Below are 22,235 nucleotides of genomic sequence, written 5' to 3'. Positions count from 1 at the left end.
GGGCACAATAATTAAAACCAAAACTACATCGTGGCTGGTAGACTACTACTTGGCTAAAAAAAAAAGTTTTATTTTTTCATCTAATTTTCTAATGCACAGGAATGACAATGTCTCTCTTTTCGTTTGCACTTCATTTAGAATAATTCATTTAGAATCATATTCAAGAGTTATAAATATGAACAGAAATATTCTATTCATCAATACCTTCAAATTCCACATTCTTACTGTGAATTATCTATTTTTTCCTAGTCTGGACTCTCGTTCTATATAGATTTACATAAATAATTAAGTTATAAAGTTAATTTTTAAAGTACATCTGTTCTGTAAAATGCTCTTTTTGCTGTACAGCAATGTTTATATAACACAGACATTATTGTATTTAAAGCACAGACTACTTTAGTGGTCATTTCGTTGTATCTTTTAACCATCTTAAGATTTTCTACGTGTCTTCTTCTATATCTCATCTTGCTTTCTATACAGGTATCTGCTTCCCCCCCTTCTAGTTGTACCTGAAGCTCTGCTTTAGAAGACCTTCATTTCGTCAGTTACTCAATTTGGAAAGTCGGTTTTAACCTTATTATGACATTATCCCAAATTAAGTTCATATGAAAATATTACCTTCTATATGGATTTTAAAAACAAATGGGAAATGATGAGAAATAATATAGGAACAACAATCATACCAAAGAATATAATTTGCCTTCTTTTGGAAATCAATTATATTTTTTTCAAAAATTACATAAACATAAATCACATCACAAATTTATTATTTTTAAATGTTTCCTTTTAGTATTAGGAAAATTACAGCTGATAAAATAGAGTCCTAAAGAACGCTGATTTGCATCTGTACCCCCTCCAGAGATCAGTTCTTGCCATTATAAGTCAATCAAAAATCAAGTTAAGCCTCTTGACATAATTGGAAGTTTCAAAGTGATCTGAAGAGCACAATTTTCTTTTACATATGTCAAAGCTAGATGAGAAAAATACCATGGGAACAGAAAGGTCAAGGGCTAATCCACTCCAAAGTCATTAAAGATCATATTTAAATTGCTCTGGAAACTTCAAGGTTTTTAAAGCCATCATCAAATTCCCCAACAGAACGGCGTGCCTGTAACATGACAGCTGCTCTCTATAGGAAAGGAAGAATGTTTCTTTTTCTGTCAGGTGGAAATGGATCTTTGATTTTCAAAGTTTATTTTGCCATGCATGTTTGTTTTAAACAAATGTATTTAAATTTTTAAGCAGAAATGTATTATGTCATAACTGAAAGATGTTTTAGCTTAAATGGACCTATTTTGTATTGCATTTTATAACACTGTACTTGTAAAATTAAGTGCAGCAGTTTTCACAATGCCACCATATTAAGTGTTGAAGGAAAGGAGTTTCCCATTTATCCTGAGCATATCACCACCAATGAAGACCTCGAGCATCAAAGTAAGTACCTAAGGAATTAAGGCTACAGTACAACCATACTTTTAATAAATCTTCCAGATGAGATGATTACTTTTTTCTTACATTTTGGCATATTTTATTATAGGGTACTAAATCATAAGCATTAAATTATGCTATTGGCTTACTATGATCAAAAGAATTGGACAGACACATGTACATACATATCCACAACACCACAAATGAATTGGTGGGACAGAATAGAGCATATAAACAATTCCAAATATGTGTGTGTGTATATATATATATATATATGCATTTACTGTGTAATAAAAGCTGCATTTAAGTTTAATGGGATAATAGGTTCAATAATAAATGAGTTGATCAGAAAAGTAAAAATGAATAATAAATCTATGAAATAATATCCAATTCAGGGAAATAAAAATGCCAGCATGACCTGATACCACTTTTTATACATTAGACAGACAAATTTAAAACAATTGATATTACCAAGTGTTGATTAGGTGTAAGAAACTGATGATCCTAAAAATATGCTGATGTAAGTGTATGTATATAAAGTTTGCAGGAAGATTTTTCTAAAACTACTTGGCAGTTCCAGTAAACTGTCAAGTACACATACACTTTGAAAAAGCAGTCCTACTTCTAAGACTCTGACCTTCAGGAATAAATATAACAGTAAATTAGACTATATTATAATAGTACTTATTGCAGCATTATTTGGAGTGACAAAAACTAGAAACAATAATGACCACTATTAGGGAAATTGAATAAATTATACAATATCCATGTTATGTAGCTATTACATTTATAAAACTAGTTAGATCTATAAAAATTGACCTGAAAAGCAAATGGTTACAATATGTTGTTTAGAGGGGAAAACAGGCAAATTGCCCTTTAATGTCTTGTAATGTGATGCCATTTTGTAAAAACAAAATTGGGGGACAATACATAATGGTATGTATAGCTATGGTTTAAGGCCAAATTTATGCTACTGAAGTTTTAGTTTAAGTCAAATCCAATATAAAGAGATCTAAACATCTGGATTGGCTTAACACTTTATATTGCTGTCACGCAGATGTTTTCTTTAAGTATTTAATGTTTTAGACAGGAAGAAGGGTAGATTATTTACTTTGGTTATACTGATTTTTCAAAAGAAAAATAAATTCAAGTGCTAAAATAGTTATAGTGCTTCCTAAACTTCAATTATCCTGCTCATATCAAGAAAAAATGTATAGTTGTCATCAGTATTCATTAATCAGAAGCTAAGTAATAGATTAAGGAAGAAAGTGCATAGCTGGTCAATTCTTACCCTCCTCTTTTATTCCTAACATCCATGCCCACCTCAGGAAAAAACTATCCCTGGTCTTAGAGATCACTAGTCTTGGAAATAATTATAATAATTACATGAAAACTGCTAAGTACATATCACTGCATCATCTTTCTAATGGCTCTAGTAATATAAGTCATACTATAATATAAATTAGATGCGTATTCTAGATACAAATTGATATCATGGTTCCTGTGTATGAAGTTACTGTATTGCCATTTTTAGGGTCACTATATTGGATACATCTGTAACCAAACTCATAGTAACTAAAAGTGCTATTGTCTTAAATAAACAAACAAATTAACAAATAAATAAATAAATGTTATTGACTGCATTGTGCTCTCCCAACATCGATATGCTAAACCACTAAGCCCCAGTGTGACTGTGTTTCGAGAAACCCCTAAGAGGGAAACTAGGTTAAATGAGGTCATTAGTGTAGGTCCCTATTCTAATATGACTGTGTCCTTGCAAAAAAGAGACAGAGACACCAGGGACACTCACATGCAGAGAAAAGATCATGTGAGGACATAATGAGAAGGCACCTCTACGAGTCAAGGAGAGAGGCCTCCAGAGACACCAAACCTGGCAACACCTTAATCTCAGACTTCCAATCTTCAAAACTGTGAGAAAATAAATTACTGTTGTTTAAGCCACTTAGTGTGTGGTATTTGGTTATGGCAGCCCTAGCTAACTAAGTCAACTAATACATCATAGATAGATAGACAGATGATAGATGATGATGATAGATAGATAGATAGATAGATAGATAGATAGATAGATAGATACACACACACATATATAAACATTTTAAACATTTATGTATTTAATAGACATTCCAAAATGTGGAAGAAAATCTGGAATACAAATACACATTTGGAGCTGCAATGTGTATATATATATGTATATACACATATATATATTCAACACATTTGTATCTGTTATACACACACACACTGAGAAATGTGTAAGGTTATATAACACAATATCACTGTATTAGGTAAAATAAAAGGTAAGCTATGACATTCAGATAGAAATTTCTACCTTAACTCATGATATCAATGGGGGATGGTAAGATACATCGAACATGGAATTTGGAAGTCCAAGTTGGACAAAAGACCAAAAATATACAATTATTTTATTTACCTTCACTTTCTTCATCCCCATCCTATCCCTCCACCCACATCTGGAGTAAGTGGAGAAATGTTAGCTACAAATGATTGTAGATTTATGGTTCTAAAAAAATTGAAATGTGTACCAGGAGGCCAAGTCATTTAAGCAGCTGTTCTGGGATCCTGTTTTATTACTAAGGATTAGTCCACGATGATACAAAACCATTTAACATGTGCCTGGACCCCCAAGGAAAGTAGAAACCTGCTTAAGTGTTCATGAATCAGCCACACTAATAAGGAATTAAATTGGTTCGGAAAATCTACTGGGAAATCCTCACTGGACATAGGTATGAAGAAAAATAAATAACATTGTAGCATAGGATTTGTGAAAGGTGACAGACCATTTTTCCCTAAAGAAGTATTTCTAGGAAGCAGTAAGTTTACCTTGAACAAGAGAATACAATTATAGTAAAAAGAACACTAGACTGAAAAATTCAGCATATATATATTTATATCTCTAGATTCTACTGCTTGTTTAACCAATATCACCTTCAAAGGGGCAAAATTGGTTCTTGGGTAGAGCGAAAAATTTTAGGCCCTACAATGGTCTTTGGCCTTCCAAAAGATCCCAGTACATAAACAGTTGTGCCTTATATCAGTGGTGTTACAATTTCATAGGGTGGGGGTAATTAGGAAAAAATTGTGCACAAAGGTTTCACAGGGAGACAATGTTTTTTACAAAGCTGAGAAACAGTGCTGTAGGTAAATTATAACATGGATACCACATATAGAGATATAGAGCAAAGACAGGTGGTCACATCTGCTCCTAACTTCCTAATACAGTAAAGGAAACTTGACTAAAACTCTCCACTTACAGTCCACCAAATTTGCAACGTAGGGATCTCCAAAGCACTCCTCAAATTGTATCTGAATTTATAGGAGGTTTACATTCTCTTAGCCTCCTCTACCTCTTTCTTCCATCTTATTTTTTACTTTTTCCGAGACGGAGTCTTGCTCTGTCACCCAGGCTGGAGTACAGTGGTACGATCTTGGCTCACTGCAACCTCCACCTCTTGGGTTAAAACGATTCTCCTACCTCAGACTCCTGAGTAGCTGGAATTACAGGTGCCCACCACTGCACCTGGCTAATTTTTGTATTTTTAATAGAGATGGGATTTCACGATGTTGGCCTGGCTGGTCTCAAACGCCTGACCTCGTGATCGGTCCACCTTGGCATCCCAAAGTGCTGGGATTACAGGCGTGAGCCACTGCGCCTGGCCACTTCCATCTTTCTGTTAGTCTCTACTCACTCCTCTGATGATAAAAATGTGGAAGAGAGTAACTTCATAAAATTTCACAAAATAATATTAACATTTTGAAAAAATATGCACAAAACATTTATGAGTCTGATTGATATTAATCCAAAGGTGAGTGTAAGAGACAGAGTCACAGAATTCAGTGGACAGCAAGCCACAGGCAAATCAGACACTTATGTTTTTCGAAACCCTTGTTGGCCAACCCTCATCTGGGGGTGTTCTCTTGGCCCTTCCATCACACAGCACTTGACCTGTATCCTCTTTCCTTTTCTCTCCTTCTATCTCTCACACTTGTTGAACCCTACTCCAAGCCCTGTCCACAGACACACACAAAATTTCTCTTTTCACACAAAAACACTCAAACCTCTTTTCTAGAACTTTAGAAACTACTGACTTTTTGGATACCGTAACTCATTACTTGAAGATTTTTACTCCTGGCTTACCATCACTCGGGCCAAAATGACTCCTGTTACAGTTCTGGATGATTTGAATACCCAGGCAGGTTAAGCTTTTAGTTCTTCGGCTTTGGTGTTCCTTCAACTCTTCTCCTCCAATGACCTCTTCCTCCATTCCACCTTAGCCACTTATTTCCATGGTAGTGACTTAGTCCTTTTATTGCCAGTAGATGTACACTTTCCATAGTTTTAATAATAAACATTCCTCAGCGCTGATCACTACCTCTTTCCAGTTCTCTTCTGATTTCCTGACTGCAAAAGTACTGATGTCTTCAACTCACTGATACTACTACTATTTTAATTTTCCTCAGCCCCCCTTTTTGGCTTCTCTGGACATTTAATCCAATTTGAATCCTGTGGCAATCACTGTAATCCTTTCCTATTGAAAATCTGTAACTCTCTCACTTCTTATGTTCTACCATCCTTATTTGGAAAAAGTCTCATGCCTGGTTAAATATAACCCTTTTCTTTCTCCATGGCTATTCCTGCACAGCTGAACATGGCTGTAGAAAAACACACAACCAAGAATTATGGTAAATAAATTTACACAATGGTGAATTATCTCACTTTAAATGTGTGACTGCCAACCTAGAGAGGGCCCTTTTCCTGCCTGGTAATTCTACTACATTTTTTAGTTCATTAAATCATCCACTTATGTTACAACTTCTTGTGCCAGCTCCCCATTCTCATTCTCAGATGAAGATCTTGCTTCCTCACTGAGAAAGTTGAACCATAGGAAGGGAAGGTCTATAGGCTCTTAATCCCTAATCTACCCCTTTTCTGTTAGCATCCATCTACTCTGTCTTTCTACCATCTCCATAGACCAACAGTCTGTATCTCTCTCTAAGGACAAATCCCGTTTATGTATATGATGGACCTTTTGCCTTTCCATCTGCAGGGACACAGCTCTAGAATTCTTTTCTCTACTGCCTATGTTTACTGTATCTCCCTTTCTACTGGATCTACTAGGTCATCATTATAAAATCTTCAGTATACAAATATGCTATTATTTCTCCCATCTTTAAAAACAAACAAAACTTTCTAACCAATTTTTCCTGCCAGCTAGACTACTTTTATATCCCCCTTTTAGAACAATTCTTCTATTAATACATTCACTTTTTCTAATACCACTTATTAGGTTCTCTCTAACCCAGGTCCATTAGTCTATAAATCCCACAACCTCACCAAAACTGCATCTGCCAAAGTCATTTATGATTCTACATTACTAAATCCAATGGTCCATCTCAGTCCTCAACTTACTTCACCTGTCAGAAACATTTGTCACAGTTGATTACTCCTCTTGTTTGCAACAATTTCTTTTTTTTTTTTTTTTTTTTTTTTTTTTTGAGACGGAGTCTCGCTCTGTTGCCCAGGTTGGAGTGCAGTGGCCGGATCTCAGCTCACTACAAGCTCCGCCTCCCGGGTTTACGCCATTCTCCTGCCTCAGCCTCCCGAGTAGCTGGGACTACAGGCGCCCGCCACCTCGCCCGGCTGGTTTTTTGTACTTTTTAGTAGAGACGGGGTTTCACCGGGTTAGCCAGGATGGAACAATTTCTTTAATTCCCTGATGTATTTCACTTTTTTGGTTTCTATTGGCCAGTCTTTACCTGTGCTGGTTCCTGATCCTCTTTAAAGCTGGATGCCCTAGACCTCGCTCCCTGGATCTTCCATTTTTTTTACATGTATTAATTCTCTTAATTATCTCAGTAAGTCCCATGGTTTAAAATTACACATATATATTTATTACTCCCAAATTTTATCTTCAGCTCAGATCTTTCCATTGATTTCTAAACTCTTACTTCTGACTGTTCAGTTTTCCATCTGAATGTCTAATTGGGATGTTAAACTTGTCCAGGAATGAATTCCTGATATTTTTCTCCACAATCTATTTTTCCTACAGTCTTCCTCATCTTATAAGTAGGCTTCTATATTACCAATTGTTCAGGACAGTTGGAAATCATATTTGATTCTTCTCTTTTAGTCACATTCTCCACTTAATCCAGTACAGACACTTTGGAATACACCCAAAACATAAACCATTTCTCATTACCTTCACCGCTGCCTGTCTCGTCTGAGCTAAAATCATCTACATCTTGGATTATCACAACGGCCTCCAAACTGACCCTTCTTTCTTCTATATTCCTCCTGCCTCCCCTCCACCCAAATCTATTCTCAACACAGCGGCCATATTGGCATGTTAAAATGTGAGTCGGACAATGCTACTCTCCTCAAAACCCTACAAAGACCTCCCAGGTTTCTCAGAGTACAAAATGATAAACAGTGAGAAAGAAAGGATATGCAAAGGATATACAAAAGAACCAGAAAAGCCTAATCATTAGTAACCATCTGTCTTCTGCCTGTGCCCTGCCTTGCCTCTCTGATTTCATACACTACTATTCTGCCTTTTGCTCACTCTGTTCCAGACCTCAACCTTTTCAATTGTAATGCTCTGTGCCTAGAACACATCTCCTCCACCTACAGATATGCACAAAGCTTCCTTCCTCTTTCCCTGCAAAGTTTGCCCTATCATAGAGGCTTCCCTTAACTACCTTATTGAAAGTCATGACCCTTTACTGCTGTCTCCTCTCATTGCAATCCCCATTTCTCTTTCTTGTATTACTTTTCTCCTTAGGACTTTTATCCATCTGACAAATTGCATATTGCTTGTTTGTTTTCTACTCCCTGTTTCTAGTACAGGGCACCATGTATGAAAACAGATAGTTCTGTCTGTTTTGTTCTCTATTAATATCCCAAGTGCCTATAGCCATGCAATGATGTGTGTGTGTATTTATGTATTTATTATATATACATATATATCTCTGTTATGTGCATGTATGTTTGTATACCGAATGAATTAATAAATGTTGATTGAATAAATGAATGAATAGAAAACTATTAATGTTAGCTTCCTTCCCTTCCTTGGATCTCAAGAAATATTGCAATAGTGATTAACTAATAACTATTTGGAATTGCTATACAACCTGTTTTCTGTGTAAGTAAAGTTTTTAATTTATATAATTTTTTTTATTATTATTTAAGATATCTGGGTAGCATATCCTTATGGCCAACTTGTGGTACCAGTTCCTATGACTAGGTAACAAATTACTCCAAAACTTAGAGCTGTAAAACAATCATTTATTACATCTACGGATGCTATGGGTCAGGGAGAGCGAGCACAGCAGAGTTGGCTTTGTTGTACTCTGAAATGTCTGAAACCACAAATGAAAGTGCTGTGAGTAAAAATCACTTGCAAGGTTTATGCTGGCTGTTGACAGGGAAACTCAGTTCCTCTGTGTGTGGGTTTCTCCATGTGGTTTTTCCACGTGGGCTAGTTTGAGCTTCCTCAAGCTCCATATTGTTGCTGGCTTCACCAGAGAAAGCATACCCAAATAAGCAAGCCGGGTAGAAGCTGTATCCTTTTTGTAATCTAACCTCAGAAGTCACAACATCGCTTCCACTGACACTATTGCTTAGGGCAGTCACAAAGCCCCTGTCAAGTATAAGAGGAGAAAACGGAGACTCGCCTCTTCATGGAATGAGTGTCAAAGTTACACTGTAAGAAGAACAGGTGTAATGAAAAATGTTGCAGTCATTTAGGAAAATACAATCATTCACATTTTTTGGTTTCTATTGGCCAGTCTTTACCTTTGCTGGTTCCTGATCCTCTTTAAAGCTGAAATGTCCTAGGCCTCACTACCTGTATATTCAATTTTTCACATGTATTAATTCCCTTAATTATCTCAGTAAGTCTCATGATTTAAAATTACATTTATATATTGATTACTCCCAAATTTTATCTTCAGCTCAGATCTTCACATGTGCCTGTATAGAATTCTGAAGAATTTTCTTGTTCTACCTCTCCACTGATGAATCTGACTAGACATTTTTATTCTTTGTAATTCAAGATGAGAACCAATCACAGCTGTACTGTTAGACCTGTTCTAACAACAACATATGCATGCGTGTGTGTGCGTGTGTGCATGTGTGCAGGTGTGACATAATAAGAAATACACATTTTGTTTACGTGTCAGATTCCTGAAATAGTGCTCCTAAGTCCTGTGGAATTTCCTGGGTGATAGAAGAGTATTTTGTTCTAATGAACCAGCTCTTGTCATATCCCTCAATAACTCCAGCATGGCCTGACCCTGTATGAGGTGGACCCATATTTGACCCATAACTGATCACAATGGTTCAGATAATGAACCGTGGACCAAAGCCTTCCATGTGACAGAGCCACCAGTAAATGGGTTGAATGGTCACTGGAAAGACTGAACCTCCATTAGAGACTTGGAACTTTCAGCCCCATTCCCTGCAACCTCCAAGGAGGAAAGAGGGGCTGGCAATTGAGTTAACAGTCAATCATGCCTACAATGATGAAACTTCTATAAAAAGTCCTAAACAGGCCGGGCGTGGTGGCTCATGCCTGTAATCCCAGCACTTTGGGAGGCCGAGGTGGGTGGATCACGAGGTCAGGAGATCAAGACCATCCTGGTTAACACGGTGAAACCCCATCTCTACTAAAAAAAAAAAAAATGCAAAAACTTAGCCGGGCGAGGTGGCAGGTGCCTGTAGTCCCAGCTACTCGGGAGGTTGAGGCAGGAGAATGGCATGATCCCGGGAGGCAGAGCTTGCAGGGAGCCGAGATCGCACCACTGCACTCCAGCCTGGGCGACTGAGTGAGACTCTGTCTCAAAAATAAAATAAAATAAAATAAAATAAAATAAAATAAAATAAAAAAATAAAAATAAAAATAAAAAAATAAACTCCTACCCAGTGGGGCTTAGAGAGCTTCTGGATTGATGAACACAAGGTCCTAGGAGGTGGCATGCCCAAAGAGGACATGGAAGCTTCACACCTCTCCTGGCATGTTTTGCCCTATGGACCTCTTTTATTTGGTTGGTCTTGAGTTGTATCCTTTACAATAAATCAATAATAGTAAAGTGCCTTCCTAAGTGCTGAGAGCTATTCTAACAAATCACTGAACCTGAGAATGGGATCATGGGAATCCCTGGTTTATAAGCAGTTTGTCAGAAGTACAGGAGACTGTGACTTGCCTTTGTCATCTGAAGTGGGAGTGGTCTTGTGGGACTGAGTCCTCAACCTGTGAAGTTTATGCTAATTCTGGATAGTTTGTGTCAGAATTGCATTGAATTGCTGGACATCCAGTTAGTGTATGAAGAGTTGGAAGATAGCTGCTGTTGAAAAAAAATGCAGAGTAAACTATATGTTTGTATATGTATGATCATAGAAAATTGTGTTGGAAAGGCATTTTTGTATTCATTTTTCTGACATTCTCTTTCTGCAACGTCCACAATACACATATACCACATCAAGTCCCACTCTCCTAGCTCTATTTTGGAAATCCCCAATTAGTATAAAGGTCATTCTCAGAATGAATACATATTGACCAGAGATAGCACCTGCTCTTTGAGCAATTTTTTAAACAAGATAAGCATTTTCAGTTCTCTGATCTATGGGTCCTCTATGATAGTAACCCTTCTGCACTATCACCTGTGACCTTATATCAGTTGAAACCATATTTGGCCCATAACTGATCACGACGCTTCAGACAATGAACCATTGACCAAAGGCTGCCATTATACTTCAGACAATGAACCATTGATAAAGTCACCAGTAAATGGGTTGAATGAATATTACCAGATTTAATCGTTACAGCAACTTTTTAAGGTACATGTTACTACATACATTTTATAGATGAGAAAGAGGGCATATTTAAACTTGCTATGCTTTATTTAGTAAGTGGAAGACAAATTAATGTCCAGAACATTCTTAACTTTCTGCTACAGCAAGATCCTTCTTTCTGGAGCTAATTCTACTCCTGTTTGCTTCCTCATAACTGAGGAGTCCCTCATTGCTCATCTTTTGTGAGGTATCAGAATTCTGCTGTTCAATTAAACCTGCAGTATTTTCCTTACTTTGTCCAATGACACATAGCCATGGTTATTACAAAACTGTTGGGAAGGACATTAGAACAAGCTTTTTGAACAGGCTGTTTTACAAAATTCTAGGCTTGAAATTAGGTAATCATTTTGCAAAAGGGAAACTAAAGAAAGAAAAGAAAAGAAAAATTATCTAGTTAGAACAACAAAAAGAATGAATACCTAAAAACTGAAATTCTCAAAATTACACTCTCCTACCAAAGCAAGAGTCAAATGAAAGTCACAGACATTTAGTTCATGCTCTGGGATGAGTATACAAAAAGTTAGAGAGAAGAGTGAGAGATACTGTTTTCTTTCTATGATCTTAGCACTTAATAATTCAGTAACATAAGTAAAAATGTAACTGTAATGCAAGGTAAGGTAAGAGAAATGCTGTAGGAAATGTATAAGTGAAGTGCTTTGGGGAGTTGAAAGGAAGGTCTGTGCCAGGGCAAATAACAGTGCAGAAACTAGAACTACAAAATAGCATAGAAAGAATTTTGTTAACCAAAGAGTAGACATTTCTTTCTGGCTCTGGGGGAATTGCTCATTGGTAGGGTAGCCTTCAAGACTAGCATAACACTAAACAGAGGCAAGGCCAATATTAAGCAAATTTGATGGCTGAAACAGTTTTCTGCTCCTGGGCCTATAATTTAATGTCATTATTGGGCCTTTGAGGCTAATCCCACTAGAACAAGTCTAGGGGCTAACAGCAGAGGACAAGGAGAGTAGTGCTGAATGAGCAGCAGCAACCTCTGCTAAACAAATTCTGAAACTTAGTATTTAGATAATCTCTTGGGAACTAAATTCCAACCATCAGAGGCATTTTATGACTGTAATATATTAAACTTATATGAGTAGCAGCACAGGTGTGTCTTGAGCTATAAAAACTGAAAACAAACTCCGAATAGTCATAAGAAGGTGGAGGAATGTCATTTCTTTCTGTTGTATAATGGAAATACACCTAAGGCCTGGAGTGTTTTCTGTTGTATAATGGAAATACACCTAAAGCTCTTAGAGCGTTGAATAAGTAAAAACATCAACAAAATGGACTGTGTCATTTTAATTTATAAACAGAGCTTGTATTTTACACTTAATTTTGTATAAGCAGAGCTTAAATTTTACAGATATATATTGCTTTCTTACACACCACATGCGTTCAGTTTGAGCAACTAATCTGACTTTAAGAAATAATTCATTTTGTAGATCTTTGTTATTTAACTGTTATTTTGAACAAAGAGACTGACAGCTAACAAATTTTTATGGGATATAGGATATTTTCATTACAAAGTTTGATATAGATAGACTCCATTTATTTTTCAAGTTAAAAAGTAAAGCAGTCCCTTTAAACTGTTAATCATATTGTGATTGATCTTTATTTTGTTTACGTAAGAAAAGATGAAAGCCTGGTCACTCCAGGCATGTGACATTGTCGACAGACTTTTCGGCACTTCACTAATTTATGGCTATTCAGTGGCAACTGAAAAATACTCAGGTGGCTGATAGTAGACATCCCAATGATTTACTTACAACATCTGCCATTCGATTACATAGGCTCCATTCAGCAGTCAGCTTCTTGTAAAATGGTGTTCCCAGTGAGTTCCTTCCCCTGTGCTAGTCAGTATTGAGTGACACTGAACTTCAGCTCGGTATTGAAAGAGTTTGTCTCCTAAGAGAATAAATTAACTTTTCTAAATCATATCATATTTAGCCAGAGAGTTAAAAGAAAAGAAGATGAAGAAAGAACGATAGAAGAAAAAAAACATAAAAATAATTGCAGGAATCTTAGCCCCTAGAACCTGTCAAATCCTGTAGTGTACTTTTATTTTTTTAAGAGAGCAATTTTTCAGAATAAGGATCTGTGGGCATAGCTCGAAGTTATGATATTTATTTGTGAAAGAGATGATTGTAGGTAATTGACTATAATTTGTTTTTATTACCTCCAGGTCTGAAGTATAGTAAGCACATGTTTGTGGACTAAACTTAGCTAATTATGGTTTAATATTTAATAAAAGAAAAAAAAAATCTCAGATTTCTATCATAAGGATCAAACTTAATAAAACAATAGATTATAAATAAATATTGCAGCAATTAATTGATACTAAAACCAATTAGTTTCCAATATCTGTATGACCCACTGTAAGCTTATTGGATAATAAAGAGGAACACAACAAAAAGAATCGAATCTCAATTCTACATTGAAGTTGACTGTCTCTAAAAGTCGTGTCTGCTAAGATCTGTGCATGTTTGAGAGACACCATGAGTTTTTCAAGGCATAGCATAATAAAACCAAAAGCAAATTTAGAAGTGGTTTAGAAGAAATACTGCTTTTTGTTTTGTTTTGTTTTAGGTTACAGCAAACCATTTGGCACAGAATTCAACTTCTTAAATAAGTATAATACAAAGAGCTCATCTATGAATCTTTCTTTTGTATTATTATGTACTCGACATCAAGATATGGTTGGGCTGAGAAAACAGCCTCTGTTTCCATCATGTGCCAGCACTGGAACAGGACATCACAGTTTTCTTCTTTTCCCAAAAGCAAACCCAAAATAGCATCAAGGTCAGTACTACCAGCCAATTCTAGAACTCAGGTTGGACTCTGGCCTCTTCAACTTATTTGCTGAGTGACCTTGGCCTCTTCCTCCTCAGTTTTCTCAACCATAAAACGGAAATAATTTACCTACCTCATAAGTTTATTGTGACTGATAACTACTGACTAAAATGACTAAATATATGTGAAATATTTAGATAGGGCCTGGCATACAGTAAGTGCTATATAAGCATTTATTATAAAATGAGTATTTAACACCACACATGGACATCATTTGACCTCCCCCAAATGTCTCCTTTTACCTCTCTTTCTGGGATCCTCTCTTGCAGCCTTTGTCTGAGCACCCGACCACCCTTTTTCCCTCTGTCCACACCAGGATCACTGACTCTAGTGTGCTCTGTCTAGTAACCATCCCACACCAATCTTCTCTATACATTGCTCCATTTCTTATACACAACAACTCAGCTTTGTCTCAGTTTCTCCAAACCTGGCTCCTCTCACCTTCACTTAGTGTTGTCTTCATATACATGAATGTATACTATCGTAAATACTAAATTTGTTTCCTTTCAGTAGACAAAAGATCTTCTATAACCAGTATTCAGTATTCTAAGAAAGTGAGTAGGTAATTATAAACAAATTTCTGTAAGAAATTATAAATTACATTTGTGGTAACATAAACAACATTTAATATCATTAATGTGATAAATTATTTATAGTCATAAATATCCATCACCCCCAGTAACTTGACAACATTCAAAGAAAAATTGAACATATGAATTCATTAACAAGTGTTAGTTTAGTGTAGTAATTTAGCATGGGGCAATGGAAGTAAACTTCTTAACTTGTTTAGGCTATTTAGTACATAAAAATTTATGATTATAATTTTTAGTTAAGTTCTATGTCCAGGTACCTAGAGGTAACAAAAGGTGTTGTTTAATCAGGACTTTATAAACACTAAAAGAAGACCGTGTATACATCTCTTTGCATAAATCATTTCAGACAATAGTGTTTGGTAGTTTTTTCAGGCAGATAGATAATATGAACTAGAAAAAATACAGTCTTTTTCACATAAATTTTCAATGCTTCCCAATTCAGAAAATAGTGTCAACTTGAAATAATTAACTGACTGTAAAAAAATTATCTTCATGAAAGACAGTATAGATGACCTTTTCTCATTGTTCCCAGTATTCTACACATTATGAATATTTTTTGTATTAATCTTCATTAGAATATAAAACTGACTGTAGAAAATGGTCACTCCTCATCCCACCTCCATCTTAACCCATGATTTTTCTCATTTCAGATGTTAAAGTCGGGAGTTTCCATCACCTAGATTTCTATTGGTCCAGTAATCTTTGCATTTCCTTGCACAGATCTGAGGTTTTCTGCTTCCGAAACAGTATGAAAGAATGCCTGTGCTAGTTACCACTTTCTAGGATTAGCAGATCTCTGTGTGGAGCTGTATGGCACTGTCTTGTACTCCTTGTATATTTGCTGAAGTGTTATGAGCAAGAGAAAAGAAAAGAATATCTTGATGGGAGAAAGCAGTAGGCAAATTGAGTCAAAATTAAGAAAGACTCTCATTTAATTTATGACAATTTACATCATTTTCAAACACTCTATTCTACTAGCTGCAGAAGTTAAACGATTTTACTTACAGCAGGTGTACCAACTTGGCAGACAAAATTAAACATTGCAGGAGTCAGACTCCGCAGCACCCTCAAAAGGATGATCATGGAGTCCACCAGGGTTCAGTTTGCAAGAAGAAATGTTGGGCTTCCTATGAACGTCTATTTATCCTACGGGAAGGAAGACTACCCCCAACAAAGAGCCATGGACATGGGCTAGTGTGAGTGGAAGAATTTTATCTGCTGCTCAGAATTTCCTCTTGTCCAGTCTTCATGGCATGTTCTTGATTGGTGACTAAGCATAGATGAGATCAAAGAAAAATAAAAACATCTCAAAAAGTTCCTTTCACTTAACTTGCTGGGTGAAACTCAGGGCACAAGGTGGTAGTATAACTCTCCGGTATTTTCAGGAGTGATGGACTATGGCATCAGCACTTCTGAGACAATGTCTCTGCAATCTAAGCACAGTTCATGGGAGCAACGGTAGCCTTGGAGGCTGATATTACCACAGGTAGAAAGGCAAGTGGAGTGGAAACTGGCATATGCTACACTGCTTTTGAGCATGAAAGAAAAAGGGGGGAAGGAAGAAAGAAAAAAAAAAAAAACACTCCTCCCAGAACCAACAGAAAAGCTATGAGAAAAATCAAACAATACTGCAAGGTTTTTTAAAAAGTGAGAGAGGTTCCATTACCTGTTAAAGGATTTTAGTAGTAATTTCCTGTTGCTACTTTCCCGTTTTGTAGGATTTTACTATAATAGTTAAATCTGAAGGTCACCAAATAAGGAAAAAGCATGTAAATAATAAAATTTTTGATGGAGATTCAAGGTATTTCAATCCAAGTGCTTTTTTTTCCTTCTTAAATTAGCTTGTTCTCTTAAACTCACTCGCTTTTTACAGCTATTTTACAGCTACTTCTTAAAAAGGGAAAAAAGGCAATAAAATAGACAAGAATATTCAGTCTTAGTTTTCCTTATTTGCTCCTTGCAGAAGTGAATTACTATTTTCAGAAACATTTTCTTATGGGAGTCATTAGTCATTCTGGCCTGCATTGCGGGGAGGCCCTAATGACATTCTTTATGCCTACCAATGATATTATAAACAGTTGTTGTCACAATTAAATATGCAATTAATTTAGTATTCTAAAATTTTTCAGTTTCTTTCATCCATACTTTGAGGTACCTCTTTACCTGATCTGAATATAATTTAAATATATTGTATTTGGTAAAATCAGAATTTTAAAAAGGAGTAGCAAGAACAATTATATTTTGGGCATGCCCAAGATGGCTGAATAGGAACAGCTCCAGCCTCCAGCTCCCAGCGTGAGTGACACAAAAGATGGGTGATTTCTGCATTTTCAACTGAGGTACCGGGTTCATCTCACTGGGCAGTACCAGACAATCGGTGCTGGTCAGCTGGTGCAGCCCGACCAGCAAGAGCTGAAGCAGGGGGAGGTATTGCCTCACCTGGGAAGCGCAAGGGGGAAGGGAATCCCTTTTCCTAGCCAAAGGAAACTGAGACAAACAACACCTAGAAAATCGGGTAACTCCCACCCTAATACTACACTTTACCAAGGGTCTTAGCAAACAGCACATCAGGAGATTACATCCCACACCTGGCCTGGAGGGTCCCATGCCCATGGAGCCTCCCTCATTACTAGCACAGCAGTCTGAGATCTAACTGCAAGGCAGCAGTGAGGCTGGGGGAGGGGTGCCAACATTGCTGAGGCTTCAGTGGGTAAACAAAGCCACCTGGAAGCTCGAATTGGGTGGAGCCCACCGCAGCTCAAGGAGGCCGGCCTGCCTCTGTAGAATCCTCCTCTGGGGACAGGGCATAGCTAAACAAAAAGCAGCAGAAACCTCAGCAGAGGTAAATGCCCCTGTCTGATAGCTTTGAAGAGAGCAGTGGATCTCCCAGCACAGAGGTTGAGGTCTGAGAACGGACAGACTGCCTGCTCAAGTGGGTCCCTGACCCCTGAGTAGCCTAACTGGGAGACATCCTCCACTAGGTACAGACCGACACCTCACACCTCACACAGCGGGGTACACCCCTGAGACAAAGCTTCCAGAGCAAGAATCAGACAGCAACACTCACTGTTCAGCAATATTCTATCTTCTGCAGCCTCCGCTGCTGATAACCAGGCAAACAGGGTCTGGAGTGGACCTCAAGCAAACTCCAACAGACCTACAGCTGAGGGTCCTGACTGTTAGAAGGAAAACTAACAAACACAAAGGACACCCACACCAAAACCCCATCAGTACGTCACCCTCATCAAAGACCAAAGGCAGATAAAACCACAAAGATAGGGAAAAAGCATTGCAGAAAAGCTGGGAATTCAAAAAATCAGAGCGCATCTCCCCCTCCAAAGGAACGCAGCTCATCGCCAGCAACGGAACAAAGCTGGATGGAGAATGACTTTGACGAGTTGAGAGAAAAAGGCTTCATCGATCAAACTGAGTGTAGTTAGATACTCCATGGACTTTTTTTCTAATTTCATTTTCTTTCAGAACACACTGATATATATATGACATGGTTTGTAGAAACTTAGAGATCTCAAAGGATAACACAATATAAACAAAAAACCATCTCGTGTGGTTATGATAGGATCTGTAACCATTTGTTTTCTGTTTATTCAAAGAAAAAAGCTAATTTTGACAGTTTTGATGAGAAAACAAATGATATTCATTGAATTTATTTCATAATATATGTAGAAATATAATTATTGCCCCAAATTTCCATCAAACACTAAATTATTTAATAAGATGTGGATAAATAATGCTGACTTTGATTTAAAAATTTGGTAAATGATAGAGAATTAAATATCTACTTTATAAGCAGGAGTGTGCGCATTTGTGTATGTGTGAGTTTGTGTCATGCTTGAAGGATTTTTTTCTCTATACCTAAGTAAAGAAATATAGGGGTCGGGCTCAGTGGCTCACACCTGTAATCCCAGCACTTTGGGAGGCCGAGGCAGGTGGATCACTTGAGATCAGGAGTTTGAGACCAGCCTGGCCAGAGACCAGCCCAGTCTCTACTAAAAATACAAAAAAAGAAAAAAATAAATAATATAACTAGGCATGGTGTCAGGTGCCTGCAATCCCAGCTACTCGTGGGGATGAGGCAGGAGAATCGTTTCAACCCCAGCTGCGGAGGTTGCAGTGAGCCGAGGTCAGGCCACTGTGTGATCACTCCGGCCTGGGCAACAATAGCAAAACTCTATCTCAAAAAAAAAATAAAATAAAAAGGAGGCATTCCCTTTACTTCCATAGATAGTCTAGGAAATTATATAGCCTAGATTATAAAAATATTAAAATAGTTATGAAGTTCTTGTTCTATTGACCCCACCCAATTTTTATAAAGATTTAACATGTTTCACTTTTATTTTAAGTTCAGGGGTACATGTACAGGTTTGTTATATAAGTAAACTCATGTCATGAGGGTTTGTTGTACAGATTATTTTGTCACCCAGGTATTAATACTGGTACCCATTAGTTATTTCTCCTGATCTTATCCTTCCTCCAAGATCTAATATTTAAATTCATGTGAAAATAACTATACACTTACCATGCTCAAAATTCTGATGAATAAGATTTAAAGCTATATTTATTATTAAATTTTGTTATATAGTAATACTGCTCTAGAATTCATAGTACCTTAAAAACTTAGCAAAACGGGCCAGGCCTGGTGGCACAAACTTGTAGTCCCAGTTACTCAGGAGGCTGAGTTGAGGAGATTCTTTGAGCCCAGCAGTTCGAGTCCAGCCAGGACAACATAGTAAGACTCTGTTTCAAAGAAAAGAAAAAAAAAAGTTAGCAAAGGTGGAACTGGCTTTTAAAAGAGTGTTATCCAATTATATTTAAAGTGGATAGTAAATAATAACTTACACATAATAATATAAAATTAACACTCCCCACCCCTACCAAAATGTTTCCAACAAATACCATCAGGTAAAATGAGGATAAAGACCAATCCAACTAAATGGCTTTCCATGGCTGTTGGTAAAAAGATGAGGAGAGGGGAAAGGAAGACCTTAAAGGTAAAGAAAATCAGAGAGGAAGAAGAAGAGGCGAGAACGACCCCCGGACCGACCAAAGCCCGCGCGCGCTGCATCCCGTGTCCAGCACCTACGTCCCGCCGCCGTCGCCACCATGCCCAAGAGAAAGGCTGAAGGGGATGTTAAAGGAGATAAAGCCAAGGTGAAGGACGAACCACAGAGAAGATCCGCGAGGTTGTCTGCTAAACCTGCTCCTCCAAAGCCAGAGCCCAAGCCTAAAAAGGCCCCTGCAAAAAAGGGAGAGAAGGTACCCAAAGGGAAAAAGGGAAAAGCTGATGCTGGCAAGGAGGGGAATAACCCTGCAGAAAACGGAGATGCCAAAACAGACCAGGCACAGAAAGCTGAAGGTGCTGGAGATGCCAAGTGAAGTGTGTGCATTTTTGATAACTGTGTACTTCTGGTGACTGTACAGTTTGAAATACTATTTTTTATCAAGTTTTATAAAAATGCAGAATTTTGTTTTACTTTTTTTTTTTTTTTAAAGCTATGTTGTTAGCACACAGAACACTTCATTGTTGTTTTTGGGGGAAGGGGCATATGTCACTAATAGAATGTCTCCAAAGCTGGATTGATGTGGGGAAAACACCTTTCTCTTCTAGTTTTGAGAGACTTCCTCTTGGTTCCCAGGAGGAGGGAGTCCCTGACTTTGACACACATGGCCACCTTGGCACAAAAGCCTTGTGGTATGGAAAAACAAATTTGTTTTTATGTTCTCTTCTCCCTTTCCATCTTTCAGCATAGACTTAACTCCCTTAAGCCCAGACATCTGTTGGGACCTGACCCGTAGTCATTGGTTACCAGTGTGTCAGGCAATCTGGACTTTCCAGTGATGCCACTGAGATGGCACCTGTCAAAACAGCATTGGTTCCATTTCTAGATTGTGGATCTTCAGATAAATTCTACCGTTTTCATTTCACTTCCTGAAAGTCAGGGTCGGCTTGTGAAAAGTTGTTAAACAACATGCTAAATGTGAAATGTCAACCCTCACTCTAAACTTTCCCTGTTCAGAGCATCAGATGAAGACTTCATTGGGTTTTATAGTGGCTTTCTGATTTTTGGTAGTCCATTGAAGAAGGGAGTTTGAAAGTTGTTGTATACTGTTAACGATTGTCTGCCCATGTCCTGCCTGAAATACCATGATTGTTTATGGAAAGTATCTTTAATAAAGCTGGATACAGTTTGGCTTGGAAAAAAAAAAAAAAAAAAGAAAATCAGAGAGACAATTTCAAAGAAGTATGTTGCCTCCTTTCCTCTTGCAAAGTTTGTTATATTCCCAATGATAATATCAGAAAGATAAAAGAATTTTAGATTGAAGAAAAAGAAGGAAGTAACCGCATTGTGATTTACTGAAAAGGGTAGAGAAATGCATTCCAATGTGGTTTTACTTGTGAATCCCACAACACCAACCTCAATGTGATTCTTTGATTTTGTTGTTAGCTGTTCCATTATGGTCTTTTCTCCTAATTCAACTCCTAAATCAGCAACATTGGCCATTTCCTTTCCTTTCTATTTAGAGCATGCCATATAGTATTTCAATTATTAAATCAATAAGTACTAACTACTGAAACTGTACTATGGGCAAGGCATTGGTAGCCGAAGAACTTTTGTTTCCTTGTGTGTCACCTAGGGATTTCGTGTTTCACCACACTCTACCACCAAATTCACTCCAATACGTTTTGTTTCTTTCCAACGCCCTAAATAAAACAGGCAGGACTCTGTATTCCTGTGGAATTCCCAGTCATATATAATATACCACTGTATTTTTTTTTTTGAGATGGGAGTCTGCTCTGCTGCCCAGGCTGGAGTGCAGTGGTCCAGTCTTGGCTCACTGCAACCTCCGCCTCCTGAGTTCAAGAGATTCTCCTGCCTCAGCCTTCTGAGCAGCTGGGACTACAGGAATGCACCACCACACCCAGCTAATTTTCGTAGTTTTTAGAATAAACAGGGTTTCACAGTATTGGCCAGGCTGGTTTTGAATTCCTGACGTGGTGATCCACCAGACGTGAGCCACCACGCCCAGCCACCACCATCCTCTTCATCCTTTTGGTACAGCAGAGATCCTCCTAAGATTATGGCACTGGCTGAATACACAATATACAACACTGACTAGGTGAGATTGACAGCAGGTTATTAGTTCCATATATTCATAGCCTGGGGGAAAAGGATCCTACACACCACACAGGGCCATTGGGGGTGTTGTGAGAGGTCATGGGAGGCAGGCTTTGTAGTGTCAAGTGGGTGAGGTGCCACCAGACTCCAGTGGGAGAATGTGATTGCTTTATTTGAATAATTTGGTGATCTTGCAGGAAGACTGAAGCCAGACACTCAGAAATAAGCAGGAGCTATGCCTGGACCTTGTGATAAGGAAGGTTGTTTGGCTACAGTACCTTATCCACAGGAGCAGAGTGGGCAGGGCAACTTGAGGTTAGGTCATTCAAGTCCCTC

At 37.7% G+C, this 22,235-nt stretch overlaps 1 protein-coding gene and 1 long non-coding RNA gene across 2 annotated transcripts; both read left to right on the top strand.

The window, feature by feature from the left end:
* Positions 1 to 1,308: 1,308 nt before the first annotated feature.
* Positions 1,309 to 17,037, top strand: LOC103883107. The gene is made up of 3 exons (XR_002521112.2): positions 1,309 to 1,434; positions 3,214 to 3,359; positions 15,414 to 17,037. It is a non-coding gene; the product is annotated as an uncharacterized LOC103883107 (long non-coding RNA).
* Positions 17,038 to 19,780: 2,743 nt separating this feature from the next.
* LOC101016903 (non-histone chromosomal protein HMG-17) lies at positions 19,781 to 20,996 on the top strand. The gene has a single exon (XM_003897922.5). It carries the CDS (start codon positions 19,885 to 19,887, stop codon positions 20,155 to 20,157), a length of 273 nt encoding a protein of 90 aa, XP_003897971.2. The 5' UTR covers positions 19,781 to 19,884; the 3' UTR covers positions 20,158 to 20,996.
* Positions 20,997 to 22,235: the final 1,239 nt, after the last annotated feature.

This window comes from Papio anubis, chromosome 4 (assembly GCF_008728515.1).
Source record: "Papio anubis isolate 15944 chromosome 4, Panubis1.0, whole genome shotgun sequence".
In the NCBI taxonomy this organism is placed as follows: domain Eukaryota; kingdom Metazoa; phylum Chordata; class Mammalia; order Primates; family Cercopithecidae; genus Papio; species Papio anubis.
Note: the sequence above shows the minus strand (reverse complement) of the source record. Positions and strands in the feature narration are given on the sequence as shown.